The 18,680-nt window shown below is 48.9% G+C and overlaps 2 protein-coding genes across 4 annotated transcripts in view; one reads left to right on the top strand and one right to left on the bottom strand.

The window, feature by feature from the left end:
- Positions 1 to 14,738, bottom strand: part of FOXP1 (forkhead box P1) — a 380,894-nt gene extending 366,156 nt beyond the window's left edge. For all 3 annotated transcript variants that reach the window (XM_051627372.1, XM_051627371.1, XM_051627369.1), the window contains exon 1: positions 14,645 to 14,738. The gene's annotated coding sequence lies outside the window, so the exon portion shown is untranslated. The remainder of the gene's footprint in view (positions 1 to 14,644) is intronic.
- On the top strand, positions 13,817 to 16,686 carry LOC127388416 (serine/arginine repetitive matrix protein 3-like). Its single transcript, XM_051627886.1, has 3 exons — positions 13,817 to 13,947; positions 15,482 to 15,928; positions 16,097 to 16,686. The coding sequence occupies exons 1-3, from the start codon at positions 13,817 to 13,819 to the stop codon at positions 16,128 to 16,130; spliced, it is 612 nt and encodes a 203-aa protein (XP_051483846.1). The 3' UTR covers positions 16,131 to 16,686.
- The last annotated feature ends 1,994 nt before the right edge of the window (positions 16,687 to 18,680 follow it).

The following is an 18,680-nucleotide window of genomic DNA, read 5'->3' on the forward strand; positions in this document are numbered from 1 at the left end:
GTGACAATTAATGCTTTGATGCCTTGCTTCACAGACTGCACATTCAAATTTCTCAACAAGACAATGCAAAACCAGTGAACAGGCCATCAGCTGAGGAAGGCAGACAGCTTTGTGCAACCCCAGGGAGGCCCTGAGGCGGGCAACTGGATGTGGGTCTGGGTCTTGCTTCCCCATATGGGCCACAGCCAACCTCCTCCAGCACGTGGGATGCAGGTGGCAAGAGCTGGGCAGGACCAGCCCCATCCGGGGGGCATCTGGCCTTTCCTCACACCACCAACACCTCTGTATCCAGTCGTCCTCAAAATTATCCATCAGTTCTGAAGGAAAACACATGGGGCACAGACCAGCCTCATCCTACCTCACTGACAGATACTGGATGCCCAGCAAGGCTAGGAGAGAGCCAGGAACACCCCACCATGCTACTCTGTGATGTTAACCCCTCCCAAAAAAACCTATGGGTCCTCTCCCATAGGCACATGGGGACAGCCAAGCAAGCCAAGCTCTCATGGTCAAGAGGATGCCTCTTCATGGAGAAGGAGACTGCCACTGAGCACACAGCCTTCCCATCCCACCTGGGATTGGGATTAGGGAGAGGGATTAGGTCCCTGCCAAAATGCAGCATGACTTCACCCCATGATCCCCATGACACCTGTAAATGCCAACACCACACCAGACTATCAGAGAGGTGGTAACACTCCTGGGCTGTACCTGCTTGGCACAGCTCAAGTGAGGCTCCCTCAGGGTTTCTCTAGTTTCACTTCCTGCTAACATGCACCTGCACCCATTCCAGAAGCAATAAAAGCATAAACCATATTTAAAGCTTGACTCAAGCCCCCAGTATAAGCCCAAGCTAGCCCTGTGCTGCACTAACAACCATCCCTGCCACCACCTGGGCTGCTGGTGGGGCTGGGCACCGCCGTCCCCAGTAATGTCCCCAGGCTCCCTGGCCACCTCCAAGCCACAACACAGCCAACACATCCACCCTGCACGACACTGAATGAACAGAGGCTACAGGTCAGACCCTTTTTGGTATAAACCTGCAAGATGTTGCTGAGCTCTGGCTACCTATGTCCTTATCACCTTCTGCTTTTTAACTCACCAGTTATCTGGACAGTTTTATCTGAGTTTTATGTATTTGTTTACTGCACAGATAAGTTATTAAAAAAAAAAAAAAGAACCAAGAGCAACTACCTGGGTATCTCTCAGTGCCCCCATCAAAAATAGCAGCAGATGATGAGCTGGTCCAGAGGCTGGATAACAGGGAAGAAGAAAATCCAAAGAAAACATGATGCTGAGCTTTTCAGTACATGCATGTCGGTAACTTTAGTACTTGGCATTGAGGGAGCACCATTAAATTAACAATTAAATGAAAACCCATACTTGCATTAGCTTTGGCAGGATGATCCCACCAGCAGGCCCTGCTGGGAGCTTGCCCCAGGGCAGCTGGGCCAGGAGGACTCCTCTGCTCAGAGGGAGAAGATCAGGTCCAGCAACAAAGCCTCTGGCAGAGGTTTCATGTTGCAGCAAAGCCAAACCAGAAGACAGAGGTTTATCAAAGGGGTGGTCCTGACCCCCTCAGTCCCTCCTCTGACCTCCAGACTCCAATGAGGATGCTCAACTGGCAGAAAACTTTTTTTCCTGCTTAAGTTAGTTTTCTGCTGGTCTGGCTCCCCGCATGGTCTCACCCCGAGGTCAGGCAGTCAGCTGAAGCGTGAGGGACGCGATGGGAAGTGCCCAGGGACAAGCAGGCACATCTAAATCTTCTTAGCTGCAACATGAACCAAGCCCTCGTTCTACACAGCACCAAGAAGACTGTCAAGCAGTCTGTGAAAGCAGCGTCAGTCTTCAGCTCAGAAAAAAACAAAGAAGACAGCGGCTTTCCAAAGAAACAATTCTAATGATACATGTCATGAAGTTGTGAGCACGCGTGAGTCACGGCACACGTGTGGACCTTTGTCATGCACTTGCAGAGCAATGTGTCCTCCTCCTCAATCTGCTGAGAGCATCCACCAGGCAGAGGTTGACATGCAGAGGTGATTCAATGCCGATGAACAGCAACATTAAGACATGCTGTTCTTACACCGGGGGCTGAACCTGACACTACTTTTATTTACCCAGGAAAGTTTTCTGCTGCATGTGCCCTTCCCCTTCCAAGCTACCCATGGCTTTAAGGAGAATTCCCACCCTACCCTGGGAGCCTTGCTGCAATCAGACAAGTAGGCTCTGCTTCCAATACAGGCAGATATCTTTTTTTTCTTTTGGACCTATGAGAAATACCAGTTGAAAACCTGAATGTTATTTTTTAACTGACAGGGCATTATGCATAACATCTTCCACCTCCCCCCCTTGTGCTTATGGCATAGAGCAGGGGGGGGGGAAAAAAAAAAAGAAATGGAGGGAAAAAATCTTCCCACCAGAATGTAAATATTTGTGCGTAGCAAGAACAAAGTATTTCCATAAAGCTTCCAATAAAGAATGACTGCAGGCCAAATTTTACCCTTAGCTATAGGCACATAACTCCAGCTAAAGTTACTCAGAGCTGCCCAAGTTTATGCAGAGGCTGATCCAAGCATACTGTGTTCACATACAGGACTGTGTGCTCAGCAGCCACAGCCAGACCTCCAGCTCTTTCTCAAAAGTCAGACGAGATTTGCTCCAAATCAGTGAAGAACTCTGGAGATGAGTCAAGCCTGCAGGATTTGCTGCAATACTCGCTGCAAAAGAGGATGTGAGAACTGGCAAGCACGTTGTGTTTACTCACTGTGCCATCTAATTCTGGAAACTTGAGCTGAGATTCAGTGCTCAAGCACGACTCTGAAGGGTGGTGGGAAGCTCCTGGCCACGTTACAAAGCCACTCGTCGGGCAGAACTGGTGGTATCTGCTGAAACGGGGCCACGAGCTGACGCGGGCAGAGGTCCTGAGGCTGACGAGCAACATCCCCCTAAGGCAGATCCCGTACGGCATCTGCCTCCAGCCCAGGGGACCAGGCTCCACTGGCAAAGGCTCACAGGAGGGGAAGAGATGCTCTAAAAACCACGCACTGCTTCAGTTAATGACACAGATTTACACTGGGTGTTAGCCTGCTTCGCTAAAAAAAGCCAACCAGATTTTTCTTTCCTGGTGCAAACTGTCCTTTATAGAGACTATTAATATCCCTCTTACTTCACTTTAAGCTAAACTTCTCTTCCTTGTTCTCCCACTGACTTACAAGATAACTTGCAAAAAGAGATCTAATTTATCTGTGTCTTTTGTCTTCATTCCTTCCGTCCTCTTACTGCCTGGACAGTGGGACTGTTTTCTAGGGGAACCACTGCAATATTCACATTTTTAAGCAGACAATGAAAGAAGATACCTAGTTTACCCTAAACAGATCCCCTTCAATTCTGTTCTAATGTAATTTGTTCTGTGTTGCACAAACTAATAACGTGGCTAAAACACCCTGCTAGAAACAGCCATCTCAAATAGCTGCAAAAACATTCCTTGCTATCAGATACCAGTGAAGACAAACAGCAGTGGAGGGAACGGCCGCCAGGAGATTATGCTGAAACAAATGCATTTTTATTTTTCCCTTTAAATTACAAAAGATTATCATTTTACTCAGCAATGCCCCTTATTAAATTGAAACCCTCCACAGCAGAATTAAATACATCTTATCTACTCAAAATGAAGTGTATTATTTATCACTAATATTTAATGACAAAAACCTGATAACTTTCTCCGATTATGCCACTGATTTCCTCCAGTCATGCATCATTGGCTCTGCTGGTCATTAGCATTATCACACTGCATAAACTCTGGCTTATGCAGCAAGTTTGATAACAGAGCCAGACACCAATAGCTAGTATTTTTCAGTTTGTTCAGATTTACTAGTCTACCTCTCTGTGATCGTGCCTCTATCTAATGGCATCTATTATAATGCCTAAAATTCCTCGTTAATAAATTGCCATTTCCATCCAACGCGCTTCTGCACGATCAGAATTCCTCAGCAAATACAAAGCATTTACTGAAAACTCAGATTTCCCCTTCAACCAGCCAAGGCCCCTTTTCTAGAAAGCCCATATTCGAGCCAAGCTGAAAAATAAATAGGAAATACCCAGTCTTCTTTGACTGTTTAATGCTGGGAATACGCTGAATAGGGTTAAGAGATTTTTGTTTCATTCACAGGTAATGTTCCATTTCAATTTTTATGAAAAACTAATTTTTGATTGCTGTAGGTACTGCTTTTATAGCAGTGAAGAAAAAACAGAACAAATGTGCATGGTACATCAGCTAAAATATACCAAGATGAGTTTTTCCCATTTTCAGTTAAATCCTGTACCTGAAATCACAGATGAGAAAGGTTTCCTGAATAAGAACACCATTCCTTACACTGCTGGCCTTCAAAAACTCAGAGGAGTTAGCCAGAGAATAACTTGCCAATACTTGTACAAGCAATAATTATGCTGCGTACTTTGGACATTCCTTCTTCAAAGACTTTTAAGGATCAACTAATTTATCATGGAAAAATATATTTTCACTTTTCCAAACTTACAACTCAGGAACTTTACAAACCTCATATACATTATCTGAACACTGATACAAAAGTATGTCATTTAAAACTAATTAAAAAAACCTTCCTACAAGCTATTTCAAAGCCTCCTTCTCCCAGACTCATTTAATAACCAGAATAGGGTGGGGGCCCTGATCCAACTCTGTTTGAAATAAATTACTGAAGTTTTAAACAAAATAATAATAATAATAATAATAATAATAATAATAATAATAATAATAATAATAATAATAATAATAATAGTGGCAATAATAAATTTCTATTATTTTTATTCTGATAAAAATTTCTCCTCTAAATCTGCTAAGGTAGATACAGGCTATGATGTTGTGTATCCAAATCCAGATAAGTTCTCATTATGTTATTACAGTTATATTATACACAGAAATATTCAAAGATTTTATTTTCTGAGCCAAACTGACTTCTTTTAACTTTTTTTTTTTTAACTCACAGTCCACCGAAGGAAGTTCCTGTGATTTCAGCAGAGGTATTTAGAGCTTAGGCCACATAACTGAAGAAAAATCTAGCCGCCTTACGTACTGCACACAGAAATACACCTATTTATGAAATTCTCCCAAGGGGAAGGATTAATTTACAGTATACTTACCAACAGAGTTTGCATGGTATTGTCTGAAGGAGCCCTATTTGAGAAGTAGAGCACTTACAAAAGCAGAAATTATCAATACTAACACAACTGGTGCCACGGTGTTATGCCATTTGTCAGGCAGAATTTGTATCACTCCTAGAAATTTTCAGTTTGGGTATAGTTTCTGTGTATAGTTTCTGTATCACCAACTGCAATATTAGAAGTTGGGACCACTACATGAGAAAAGGTGGCAATTTGACAAGATCAATGCCAAATTTCGAGGCAAAAAAACCAGATCAAGCCCCAGCAGAAATGCAGCGAGCTGGGGAGCACAGGATGCAGAAGCGCTTATACAGATGCTTTCCCAGCCCCTGCACCTCTCACCAGCCAGGGGCTTCAATCTGATCCTTCAAAACTGAAACGGTGAAAAATATTGTCATTGTTCTCCTCCACCCACCTGCTCCTCCATCTGCACATGCACCCTCTCCAAAACACACTTTTGACCTTACTGAGCATCAGCCAACAAGAGCCTTGTCGGCCACGTCCTCCTCCAGATTCCCAGCCGAATCCGGCTTCAACATCCTCCCAACAGCCCAACACCAGGAGTTGTTCCATGATGCCCCAGGATCCCTGTGCTCCCACCCCTTTCAAGATAATTTCTGCCACAGAAGGAAAGGAGAATTTACACCACAGATGTTGTTTAATGGGCTGTTTCTTTCCAGCACAAGTGTGAAACACGGGAACTGGGCTGAACAAGCTAAGTGAGCTGCCTGACCGGCTAAGAAAAATTTGTCATGAGGTTCATGGAACAGAGAGCTCATGACTCACTGTCTGTGAGCTTACTCTTACAACATAAAAGCTATTATTTAAAATAAATAAAGAAAAAAATGCCAAGAACCAAGGTGAACACTTCAAGAAAGTTTTAACTTCTTAATCCCAAACAGACTACTCCCAAAACACAGCTTGCAATGGGCACAGCTGACAAAAGTCATAAAAGACAACTTGGCAATCAAAACACTTTATAGTATATCACCTTTTAGTTATATACATATTTAAAAAACCAAACAACTATCTCTGCTCCCTTGGCATTCCCAGGAGTTTATAAGGAAGAGGTGTCCCACTCATGCTCACCTCCCAGTTCTCCAGCAGCAGAACGAGACACAAACTTTGCATTCACAGCGTGACTTTAGGAAGATGCTTTTTAAAACTGACACTGGTTCGTAAAGAAATATCAGCTAATTACTTAATCCTTCTAAATGGAATGATTAACACCCTTTCAGCAAACAAGGCTGTGCTGATTTAACGTTTTACTGCCTGTTTCATTACAGAACCGGTAAAATTAATGCCACTCCCCTCTCATCTGCTGCGACCACTCATTTCTTTATAATCAGTTATATTTTTCACTTCTGCAGAGCAGCCTCTGCACCCGGCTGAGAAAAAGACTCAAACGTACAAAACTCTGCGTTGCTGTTATTTGGCCATGAAGCCAGGGACTAACCTTGAGATGGGAACCCAGAGAAAAGCAGGTGGCCACAGCGCAGGGAAAATCAAGGTACGAGGCAGGACGGAGCACCGAGCCCTGGCACGAGCCTGAAACAACTTCATCAGCATCCCAGGAACACCGCCTCGCTGTGGAAGAGGGGCAGCCACTTCAGTGGGGACCGAGGAGGGATGTTTGAATCCCGGCTCAGACAGCTCCTGAATCCCAGAGAACCCTCAGCCACCTTTTGAGCAAGAACAAAAGTCATTTCAGGGCTCCAGTGCTCGCCCCAATCACACCCAGGCTCAGACATTAATTTTGCGGGCAAGTGTTTTGCAGGAAGGGAAATTCGGCATCGATTTTTGTGATCAGGTGTTTAGCGGCTGCTCTGAACACACCAGCAATCCCCCCTCACCATTTCATCTTCCTTTATCACAAGCTTTTTAATAGAGACATGACATTCTGCTTACTGCTCGGCTCTCTCTATTTATCTCTCTCTTAACAACACTTTGGCATCATCAGCTCCACTATCTGAATCAGCAACAGCGAACGAGGGGTCAACACAAAACCAGTTTCCCGACGTGCCTTGGGAAGTCTGACTACTCTGGTTTACTGATGTGTTAATATGCCCGATCTACTAATTAAAGAACAAACAGCCTAGGCTGGGAGCTGGGGGAGGGACACCACCACAAAGTCTGCAGAGGGCCCAAGGAAAGACACTTGACCCTAATTGTTAGCAACAAGATGACAAGACTGATCGGGAAGTACAGCTGCAGCTCGGATCCAACATGAAAGGAAATGTCTGGCGAAGAGAGGAAAACTAACGATGCCGTTCGAGGCTCCTGCCAAACTGTGCCACCTTCTGTCAGGGCTCAGCACCCGAGCACCCAGCCAGGGCTCCCCAGCACCCACAGCACCACGCTCCCACCTCAACCTTCTCTCCACGCCAAAATCCTCACCCTCCTCCTGCAACCCTAGGGATGTACAGCCCAGCCAAGGAGAGACAGGAGTTTGCCCTGATCCATGACCAGGCAATGAGAAATCATGGCTCATCCTGCAGCTTCCCTGCAAAATCTCCTGCCCGTGGCCACGGGCAGAATCCCAGCTGGTGGGTTTTAAGCAGGGCCAAAGTTGGGCTGAAGTTTGAGCCAGACACATTTTACCCAGGGCAAAACACTCCTCAAATTGAAAGCAGACTGGACCAGGTACCGCAAAGGAGATGCACTGTAGTCACACCAGCAAGAAGGGTCCTGTGCAGCAGGTGCACATCCAGCACTCCGGGAAACACTGCCATACACTCATATCAAAAATTTGGAAAAAAAGGCCATAAGCATTTTCAACCTGAAAAATCAATTAAATCAACAGTCGCAACAGTGCAAGAGACCCTGCAGCACCGTGCCCTGGGCCACACATCCAGAAGAAAGTTGACTTACAGACAGCACATCCAGCCCCGCTGCAAATCCTGCCCAACATTATCCCGCTGCCCAAGGAGCCGGCGTTGTCCGTGTACATCCAAACCATCGGCAGTGCTAAACTAACTTACTGAGGAGAAAGGCACTTCTGGTGAAAACCCAACAGCGACAAGTACTGCACAGAGAGGGCCATTAGCAGGAATCAAAACAATGGAGAATAATCCAAATAGAACACTCTGGGTATTTATTTATGCCGTTTTCCAAGATCATTGCAACTGACCAGGAAACGGGAGGAAAAAAGCCCACAATCAGTTTCAGAACAGGACCTCCCAAAACTCTGTAGCCTATCAGCTATATGTAAATATTTTATGATATGGGTTCCATTTCAGTAGATCTGCCAAGATATTTACAGGGCTTGACAGTATTTCCTGTTTTTAATTAAATTTTCACACACATACTTTAATGTAATTTAAATAGATTATTAGTTGTCAGAATATAGTATAAATTTTGTTTACGATTTAGTTACTTTAAGTACTCACATTAAGGAAACTCATTTAACCCCCAGACTGTGTAGCATTAAGTGTTGAGCTGAGACTTCTAAAGAGCTTCTACTGCCCTTTGCACTCTCCCAATAATCTTAAATGACTACAACTTAATTGCAATTTCAAGGCACTAAAACGTAGATGTTTTAAAAACAGCACAGGAAGGTCAACGAGAGGAGAAAAATTATTTAGTCCTCCTCAGGTACCAGACGCTTCTTGGAAAGAACTGATTTTGCCCATGCTCTTCTCTTTGCTCACTTGCCATAGAATCCTACCTTCATTTTCAGGATGGCACTGAACAAAAACTTATCAAGATTATTCTGGATACTTGCCACATACAAACAGCCATTAGACATAAGCCTGCTCACTTGCATGCATGGAAGACAGCGGTGCCAGGAGAACAGAAAGACAAAACCCTAGAGCATATTTGCAAAGAAGACTGCACGCGAGCAGAGCCAGCAGCTCCTCTGACTTGGTAGCTCCAATGCTGAAGTAAGAAAAAAAGAGCACATGTTAAAACATTCCAGACATCCCGACCAACAAATATCTGATCTCCTAAAAATAGAACAGCCGATTCCTCTACAGCCCAAAATACAGTATTTTTTTTCTTCTAAAGTAAAAGACTACAGATTTCCCACTATTAAGTTTTTCCCCTAATGGCTGTACGATTCATTCCATCCTACTTTCTTCCCCTCTACACACGCTGGCATCACCTTGTTACCTCCAGTAGCTGCAATTCCCAGTAGGCTGTGAGCTGCGGGAATCAGGCGGCTCAGGAGTTTGTGAGAGCAGCAGGCTGCGAGCAGCGTTTTTGCCAGTGCAGAAGCAGCTCAAGCAAACACCAGATCATCTTCACTTTTTCTTGCGACGAGGCATTTTACAAGGATTTGGCCAACACAAAAAGAATCAGACTCACGATTCAAGCACGGCTGTGCTTTAGCGTGGCCAAGCACTTACACGTGTCCTCAGTGGCATGAAGTCAAGGACCCCGAGCCCGGCCACACCTTTCTAAGCATCTGAATAAAGTTTGGTTGCCAGGACCTCTAGGAACGGTCGCAAAGACACGGCTGATCTCTAGCGCACAACATTTCTAAATTCCACTCAGCAAATGCTTTCTGGCTCCTATTGCATGTCATAGCTCTGCTGAACCGCTCGCCGGGTGTGAAAACATGCCACTCTATGTGGGGGGGGAGGAAAAAAAAGAGAAAGTTTCAGTGATACAAGTTAGTGACACAGACCAAGAGCCAAGCCCAAAGGCAGCAACACCTGCAGAAGCCCCGGCTGATGCCAGCATGCTCTGGATCAGGCCCTCAACTCGCCTTTGGGGACACGAGGACCGTGCCATACCTACATGTCAGTGGGCTGCTCTTCCAGAGCAAGGTGCCACCCGTGCTGCCCATCACCCCCTGCTCTTTGCCTCCAGCTGCCAGCTCCTGCCTACCCTGCACTCCCAGTGGAGACCCCCAGGGAAAAACTCCGGGAAGCAACTTGATAGCAAGGCTCCATTGAGGAATAATTACAACGTGGTATTTAGTTCAAACGTAAGCTGAAATACTAACAGCAAACAAAACATTTATGCACCCTAGCTGCCCGACTACTGCAGGGCCCAATCCTGCTCCCTCCAGGGTGGGAATCCCCCAGCAAAGCTCCCTCCCCAGGCACTGCATCCATGCACAACACAGGATGCTGCACTGGATGCACTCAGAAAGGCCTGAATAATGCTGAGCCTCCAAGAAATCCAGCTACCTGCAAAAACCCCCCTACATCTTCCCCAGCCCTGTCTCAGCTGCATAAAAATATTTCAGCTCAGTGCCTTGAAGTTGCAATTAAATTGTAGTAATTTAAGATTATCACAAGAGCAAAGGGCAGTAGCAGCTCTTCAGCAGACTCCTCTCACCACTTAATGCTACTCAGTCTTAGGGTTAAATGAGCTTCTTTAGTATAAGTACCTTAAAGCAAGTGAATCGTAAACAAAATTTATACTATTTTCTGACAGCATATAATCTATTTAAATTTATTAAAGCTTCTCGGAGGAAATTTAAGATGACAGAAGTATCATTATGCCCTATAAATAACTGGACAGCTTTGCAGAAATAACTCTATTTTACATACATATCCTACATATGTGTGTGCATATGTTATTTCATTTAATATACAAATACATGCTCAACGGATATTTCACAAAAGGAATTACATTACCCGGTTCAATCTCTCAATATAAATGACCACAAGCAGCACGAATACTAAAAGCTAAGCTGCATTCCATAAATTTGCCTTTTTACTAGGAGCCTTTTTTCTTAATTTTTACAGTGCCGTGAAACCAGAATAATTCTGGAGCTACAAATGTTTACAGCATATCACACCAAGGATGCTAATGCAAATTTTAGCTGCTAAAAAAGGTGAGCCACTCCAAGGAAAAAGCATATTGTAGCATATGCTGCACAATAATGTCCAATGCATAATTCTCTGCTCAACTTTCCTGCTCCTTCTCCTACCAGTACAAAAATCAGCAGCGTTACGTTTATACCGGTGGAACTGATTTAAGCAGAAAATGTTTATAGTTGTTAAAAAACACTACACATTACCCCAAATGGCTTAATAACCATGAGCATGTTTAACACACATACTTTTTATTGTCTAATTAAAGTATATACCATAAAAATCTACAGGCTTTATAATAAGTTATGCAGGATGGTGATGAAACCTTACCTTATAAAAAGTATAAAGTACTTATTGTGTGATCTGCACTGCTAATTGAAGAAATACTTATGCAGAGATGTTTTGGATTTCTTAATTCTTCAGTAGATGTGCACTTGGTCTACCTCCTGATTAATATACATTAGGGTAACAACCTTTTCTTCTGACTTTTTTTTTTTTTTAAATAGGTATTTTCAGTGTTTTGGAATACTTTAAAGAAATTAATGAGGGGGTGTATCTGTAGTTAGGGGTAAAGTGTTTGAATACAAACATGAAAGCAACAAAAATAACCTAATTCCCACTAGTTACATTTGAGTAACACTTAAATCCTATGTAATAACTGAAGTAGAAGCAAGTTTCTGTTAACACTCTTTACTACTATCTCCACTAAAGAAAAAAAAAAAGTAACACTTTTCTTTCTAATAGCCATGAAGACAAGTAACACATGCAGTTTTGCAAAAATCCTGGCATATAAAAAATAAGGTCCCACCCTGACTGGCTGGTAATATGTTTGAAGGAAAAGGCAGTACAAGTTTTCTAAACTCTAGGAGGACAGTCATACAACATACAATGCTTAATCACAACCAAATTCCTCTATCATACATCAGCACACACACAGAGAAAAAAAAATATTCAAGAAATCCACCTTTCCTTATAATTCAAAGATCCAGAAATAAAAGTTGAATTCCACCAAACTTTTAAGCTTTCCAGCACTGCACTACTGAAATGCCTTCTTCTCTGCAGCTCTAGACAGCACAAATAAAATCAAATCCTGTGTCTCTGAAAGTCTATACAACATGCTCCAAACCATTATCCTCGAAAAAAAAAACAAAACCAACCCCAAACAAACCCAAAACCCAGCTCATGCACAAAAAACTAACTTTGCAATCAAAAGTGTAAGCAACAGAAAGCCTCGCTTGCAAAAGTAGGTATTTTTCTCAAAGTTATCCTTTGGTTTCACAGCAAAGATCAGCATTTGTAATGGTCCATTTCTGCATAAGTGAACATATAGCCTTGCTGCCTGATCGAATAGTCCAGAGCTTTCAGTGAGGCAGCTCCTGACAACAGCCCAGCAGCAGCTTTGTTTGATCTCTCCTGCCTTCCTTAATCTGGGTTGTCAAGGTTCACTTGTTGGAGGCTGTTTACTTTACTTTTTCCAGAGGAAAAAAAAAAAAGAAAAAGAAAAAAAAAGTGATTTTTTTTTTTTTCTGTCTCTCATACAATGACTAATCCAAAGACTAAGGGGGAAGAATGCTGCCCATGCAAGATGTTAAAGCTACAATACCTTTTTGCAATGAGATTTTAGCCGACACCTTTTGAATGGTAACTAGTGAAGAGCTTCCTCCTGCCCCCCCCCCTCCGTGCCCTGGTCCATTCAATATGGTTGTGAGATTGTTGAAATAGAGCAGGGGAAGGGATTCAGAGGAGCGGAATTGAAACCAGGAGCCCTGATTTCCCCCAAATCTAGCTGCAAAGATGCACGGTACCTCCTTGCTCACACTCGCTTCTCTGAGAACTTCCATTATTTCAAACTTAGAAAAAGTAGGAGCTTCTCAGCAGTAACAGAAACTGTAAAAATAACAGTAAATGGAGTGAAATGCCTATTTTCCCTCTGCCGAAACATTAAAGCAAACCATGGATTAACGGCACAAGCAGCAAGTTTCTTCGACGACATTCTTGAAACTTTGTCTAATGAAGCAGCTGTCAGTACTGACACCAACACTTGGTCAAAGCAGGTAAAACGCAAGTTCGGAAAAACTATAGGAAAGGAAACGCAGTTTAGAGAAATTTTTTTTTTTTTTTTAATATTTACAGCCATCCAGCACCCTAGAAATCGGCAGGCGACACTGTGCAGACGACCCGCTACAAGCAGCACACAGACATTATTACTCACTCAAAGAACAGTTACTAAAAATGAAACCTTAAAAACTTCTGAGCAGAGAAGTTGGGCTCCAGCTTCTCTGGAGAAGCGGCTCAGAGAGCGCTCGCGGATCCCTCGGGTAAGGACGGGAGGTGTGAGCGCTGCTGCTGCCGCCGCCGCTTGGGGGGAAAGCGGGGGGGAAGGAGAAGAAGAAAAAAAAGAAAAAAAAAAAAAGAAAGAATCTCACGCGGCTTAGTTCACTCAAAGCAAAACCACGCAATTAAAATCATTACAGCGAAGCGGCAGAAGAAGACTCGCTCCCGGCGCGGCGCCCCGCAGCCAGCCCCGCAGCCAGCCCCGCAGCCAGCCCCGCGATGCTCCCCGCGCCGGGGCCGCCCGGTCGTTAAGAGTTGGGCGGCGGTGGGGAGGGGGCCGCGCTGCGCCCCGCGCAACCCCGTCCGCGCCCGCGCAGCCCTGCCCGAGCCCCGCCGCCGCCACGGAGGCTTTTTGGGTTTTTTTTTGTTGTTGTTGTGTTTTGTTGTGGGGTTTTTTTCCAGGAAAAAAAAAAAAAAGGGCAAAAAAAAAAAAAAGCATCGCGGGGCGGGGGCTCGGGGGGAGGAGGGAGGCGCGGACACGCCGCTCGGACGCCGCCTGCAGCGCGCACCCTCCGCTGCGCGGGGGATGCGCAGCGATGCGCGGGGCGGCAGGTGCGAGGGGCGCAGCGCGGCCCTACTTACCGGGCACCGGCGGCCGCCCCCGGTTCCGCGGCGCGCAGCGAGCCGCGGCTCCGTCCCCAGGCTCTGCACGGGGGATGGGGAGGACGTGAGGGATGCGCGGTCCGCACCCGCGCAGCGAGAAGTTGCGCTAGGCTGGGGAGGCGCGAATGTTTATTCAAACACTTCGTCTCCAAAAAAATAAAAGGGGGGGGGGGGGGGGGGGGGGGGGGGGGGGGGGGGGGGGGGGGGGGGATGGGCGCAGCGGGCCCCAAGGACCGGGGTGGGGGAGGATACGCGGCGCGGAGCTCCGCGCCTGCGGTAGGTACAGCGCGGGCAGAAAGCCGCAACAGGTGCCGGGGAGGGGGGAGCGGGGCGGCGGGGCCGGGCTGGGGGGGGGGAGGGGGGCGCGGCCCCGTCGCAACTTCTTGCCCCGAGTGCCGAAGTTGGGGCGTGCGCGGGGGAACCCGGCGGAGAACACGAGGAAAGCGCAGGAGCGGGAGGAAGGGGGGTGGGGGGGCAAGAGGCGCCGCATCCCACTCCCCGCGGAGGGTGCGCGCAGCGCGGGGCGGAGGGGGAAGTTTCCAAAGTGGGCGGGGAGGGGGTTCGGGCGGCTCCGCAGCCCGCGGAGGGGGGTTCGCACCCGCGCACCGCCGCCCTTCCCCCCCACCCCCCTCCACTCGCTAACGTGCCGGCGGCGGGGGAAGGGGGGGGGGGGGGGGGGCCGGGCACGTGGGGCCGGCAGGGGGGGAAAAGTGCAACAGCCCCGGAGGAGCGGGGAAAGTGTCGGGGGGCGCCGGACTCACCCGCAGGACTCGGCCTGCCGCTGCCCCAGCACGGCGCGGCCCCGGCGCGGGCGGGCGGCGGCGCGGAGCGGCGGGGGCTGCCTCTCCGTCCCGTCCCTCCCTCCCGTCCCTTCGGCACGCCGAGCCCGGGCGGCGGCGGCGTGCTCCGCCGCTTGGTAAATAACAATAGAGCCCTCCGCTCCGCTCCGCTCGGCGCCGCGCCCGCCGGGCCCCGCACGCCGCCCCGCCGCGCCCCCGCCCCGCGCCGCCGCCCGCGCCCCCCTCCCCGCCCCGCGCAAACCCCGCGCCGCCGCCCGCGCGGGCGGGCCGGGGGGCGGCCCGCGACACCCCCGCGGAGGGAGATGTTGTTATTTTTTGCTGTTGTCAGTCTCTGACGTCACATCCACCTGCTGGGTAAACAAGGCTCGGTGCAAGGGAAAAATAATAACAAAAAAAAAAAAAAAAAAAAACAAAACACAAAAAAACAACACCGCGGGAGGGGCTGCGCGGAGGAGGGGGGTGCGGGCTGGGAGCCCCGCCGGCGCGCAGCTCCGCGGAGACTCGCCGTGGGGGTGGGGGGGAGGAAGGGGGGACGGGCCAGGGGAGGCGGGGCAGCCCCGTGGGGAAGCGAAAGTAGCCGCGGAGCGCGCTGCGCGCCCCTGCGCGCCGCCGGGGAGAGTTCAGCGCGGAGGCAGGGGAGCCGGGGCCGCCCCGTCGGCGGGGGGCAGCGCTGGGTGCCCCCCCGGCAACTTTTCCGCAGCTACCCCCCTTCCCCCCCCTGCGGCGTGATGGGGCCGCGGGGGGCTGAGAGGGCGCCCGTACAGCTGGAGCGGGGGGAGAGCGTAGGGGACCTCGCAGGGCCTTCCGCGGAGCCCGCCTTACCTGCGCGGAGCGGCGAGGCGGGCGCTGCCTGCGCTCCCCCCTCGCAGCGCGCGCCGCTCTCGGCGCAGACACTGTTTTAAAAACACTGCGCGGGAGCGCAGCGGCGCGCACCGGCCGCCGAGCGGGAGCGACCGCCCCGAGGGGCAGCGTGAGCCAGGGCGGCGGGTCCTCATCCCGCCGGGTGCGCGGAGCGGCTCCGCGGAACGGCCGCGCTCCTGGACGCGCTGTCGGGGCTCCGGTGGCAGCGCCCGCGGGTCGAGAGCCGGGACCGCCCCGACCCCGCGGCTCCCGCACTCGGCACCGGAAAGTTTTAACATCCCCGGCAGCCGCGGCCCGGATAAGTAGCAACCGGCCGCCGCGGATGCTCCCGTGGCGGCAGCGGGACAGCGCGGAGGTTGCGCGGATGAGAGGGGGTCCCGTCGGGTAGCACGCTGGCCTGCCCCGGGGTCCCGGCCCCACGCGGGGACGCGGCCCCCCGGGAGCGGGCAGGCGGCCGCGGGGTGACTGAGCGACCGGCTCCGGGGCGGGGGGGGAAACCAACTTTTTTCCCTCCTCTGTTTTTTTTTGGCGATCGTCTTTGCCTTCCCGCAGGACTGACACCAAGCTCCCGACCCGGAGGTGTTAAACACGGTCAGAAAGTGATACCGGGCGGCGAAGCGGGAGAAGCGCGGGCGCGCAGCGGGCCCGGCTCGGCAGCAGCGCCGGGAGCGCGGCGCCACCTGTCGGCAGCAGCCGCGGCAGCAGCCAGCGCCTGGCGTGGCTGGCGGCGGGGGCCTCACAGCGCTGCCCTTCCATCTCAGTAATTACGGGGGGGGGAAGAAAAAAAAATCGCTGAAAATAAATTTTGGCAGAGATGCTGTTCGCGCCGTACTTTGAATCATTCTGGCAGCCGGTCGGGAGCGCTCCGGGGTGCGGGGAAGCGCGGGAACGGTGGGCTCCTGCCAGCCGCTGCTCCCAGCACCGGGACCGCGGGAAACACCGGGATTTGCGCGACCACCAGCTTCAAAAATAAATGCCTATCGTCATCTGAGGCTTCTGTTGTTTAGATGGTTCGGTTCATCCGTTTCTTCAGGGGATGAACCTATTAAAATAGATTTTTTTTTTTTTTAACACTCCCCTCTTCCTGCTCTAAGAAATACTTGGTTTACATTTGTTTTTATAATAAACCTGTTTGTTGGAAAGCTTTTGTCTCCTGTTTTTAACTTCACAACTCTAAAGCAGTACATGAACTCTAAAACATGATTAATTCCACAGACAATAGCAGCAGTGGGACTTCTCCTTCCCCCTCTGCCAATGGAACTGCTAATTGTACCCGAATTGTTTACTGCTGTGTTGTTTTACAAGTGCCTGGAGAAAGATGCTCGATATTCCCACCACCAGCAGAACATCCCAAGAGCAAACACTTGGCAGATTTTGGCAAGGGTGTACACGGGCTACAACTACAGCTTGTTAGCTAAAAAAAAATAATAATAATAAATTATAAAGGTGATGACGCTTCCATAATTATAGGTGTTACTTGTTTTAAAGTCAGAATGTTTTCCAAGCTACTGTAGTGCCACACCTCCAGTGTCCCAGGAGCCAGGCCTTGGAGTCCTTCCCGCTTTAGTCACCAGTTTATGAGGCTTTGAGGAACACATCACCAGGCTGCATGGCTGGTTCCCAGGCCACTCTGCTGCACCCCAGCCTAGGTGCAAAGCCTGTGCAGGTATTTTGCTGTCCTACCTTCTACATCAGGCCTGAAAAATTGAGGTGTATGCTGTGTCTCCCTCAGACACGTGGTGGACATACTAAACAGAAGTGTTGCTTGGTTTCAGTCTGGTTTTATGAGTTCCTGACTTTGTTTCAAGTAAGTCCAACATGCTAAAAGTGCTTCACAGGAGAAGAGAACCTGCACGTACCTTTGTGCTGCAGCTTGTGGCAAAACCCTTTCTGGGGAAGTCAGGAGTTGCTGCTCTCCATGTTCCCTCGCTTTGTGTGTAGCCTGGCAATAGACACCCTGCCAAGAGGCAGAAGATGCAGCTCTGCCCAGCACAGGGTATGCACATGAGGTCAATAATGCCCAACATTTTTTGCCCAGATAACTAAGGATGGGAAGGGCTGACTTGGCAATGAGGGAGCACTTTAAAAGGCACAGACATCCAGCTCAGAGACTGAGCTCAGTGCTCTTGGCAACACCTGCACCAGCTTCAGTGGAAGCAGGATCTGTTTCCAAATTGGAAAAATCCCACAAAATACAAAAATAAGGTGACACAGCTAAGGTCTTGAGTTGGCTCACCTCACAAAATGTATAAACAATGAGGACTATAAGCTGACCTAGAGAGGTTTTGGTTTTTTTTAATTACCCCAAACTCTGGGTTTCCCCAAATGCAGGAAACGCATTCACATCCCTCGTCTGCTTTTGCTGTTTGACTTCCCTGATTTCCCTAGTCCCAGTGGAAGCCGTGTCCTGGCCTGTGCCAGAGGATGAGCTGGAGCAGAACACAGCCAGGAGGCACGTGGTGCCTGGCAGGATGGGACCACCCTGTAGCCACCCCGAGGGCCAGGGCCAGGCCTGCTGCAGCAGAGGAGGCAGCGAGCAGCACGGGCTGCTTCCCGCTGCTCACATGGAAGAAAAAAATTGTTGTTCTGCCCAGTGGCAGCATGACCCAGGCAGAGCAGGGGGGAGGCTGGCTTCAGGCACAGGGCAGCAGGACTCAGGCACTGCATTTCACCCTGTGGTGAGTCCAGGTGAGTCCCACTGCGGTCCCAGTTGCTTTGGATTTGTGATGGCAGTGCAGAGACACGAGTTTCAGATTCACCTCAGGCTCCTCAGGGTGCCTCAGTGGATGGGAAAGGCTCCCCACATCCGTACCCACACTAATCCTCTTGACTCCTCAAGGTGTCCCTCCACCCGCTGCTGTATCAGAAGCCACCAGAGATAACTTTTCAATAGCACATTTCCATTTGTCCTGAGCTGCCAGCCAATACATATTTCCTTTTCCTGTGGGGGCAATGAATAGCCATTGTATTTGCGTTGGACTATTAATCTGCCTGAATTTGGTAGAGATTCTTAAATGAATATTCATGGGAATTAATGTAATTTCATTCCTATTGCTTCCTGAATATAATTATGTGCTGTACGTGAATTGGCAAACACCACAAGACATCCAATCTTGCTGAAAGTCTATGACCAATT

This window comes from Apus apus, chromosome 9 (genome assembly GCF_020740795.1).
Source record: "Apus apus isolate bApuApu2 chromosome 9, bApuApu2.pri.cur, whole genome shotgun sequence".
Classification (NCBI taxonomy): Eukaryota; Metazoa; Chordata; class Aves; order Apodiformes; family Apodidae; genus Apus; species Apus apus.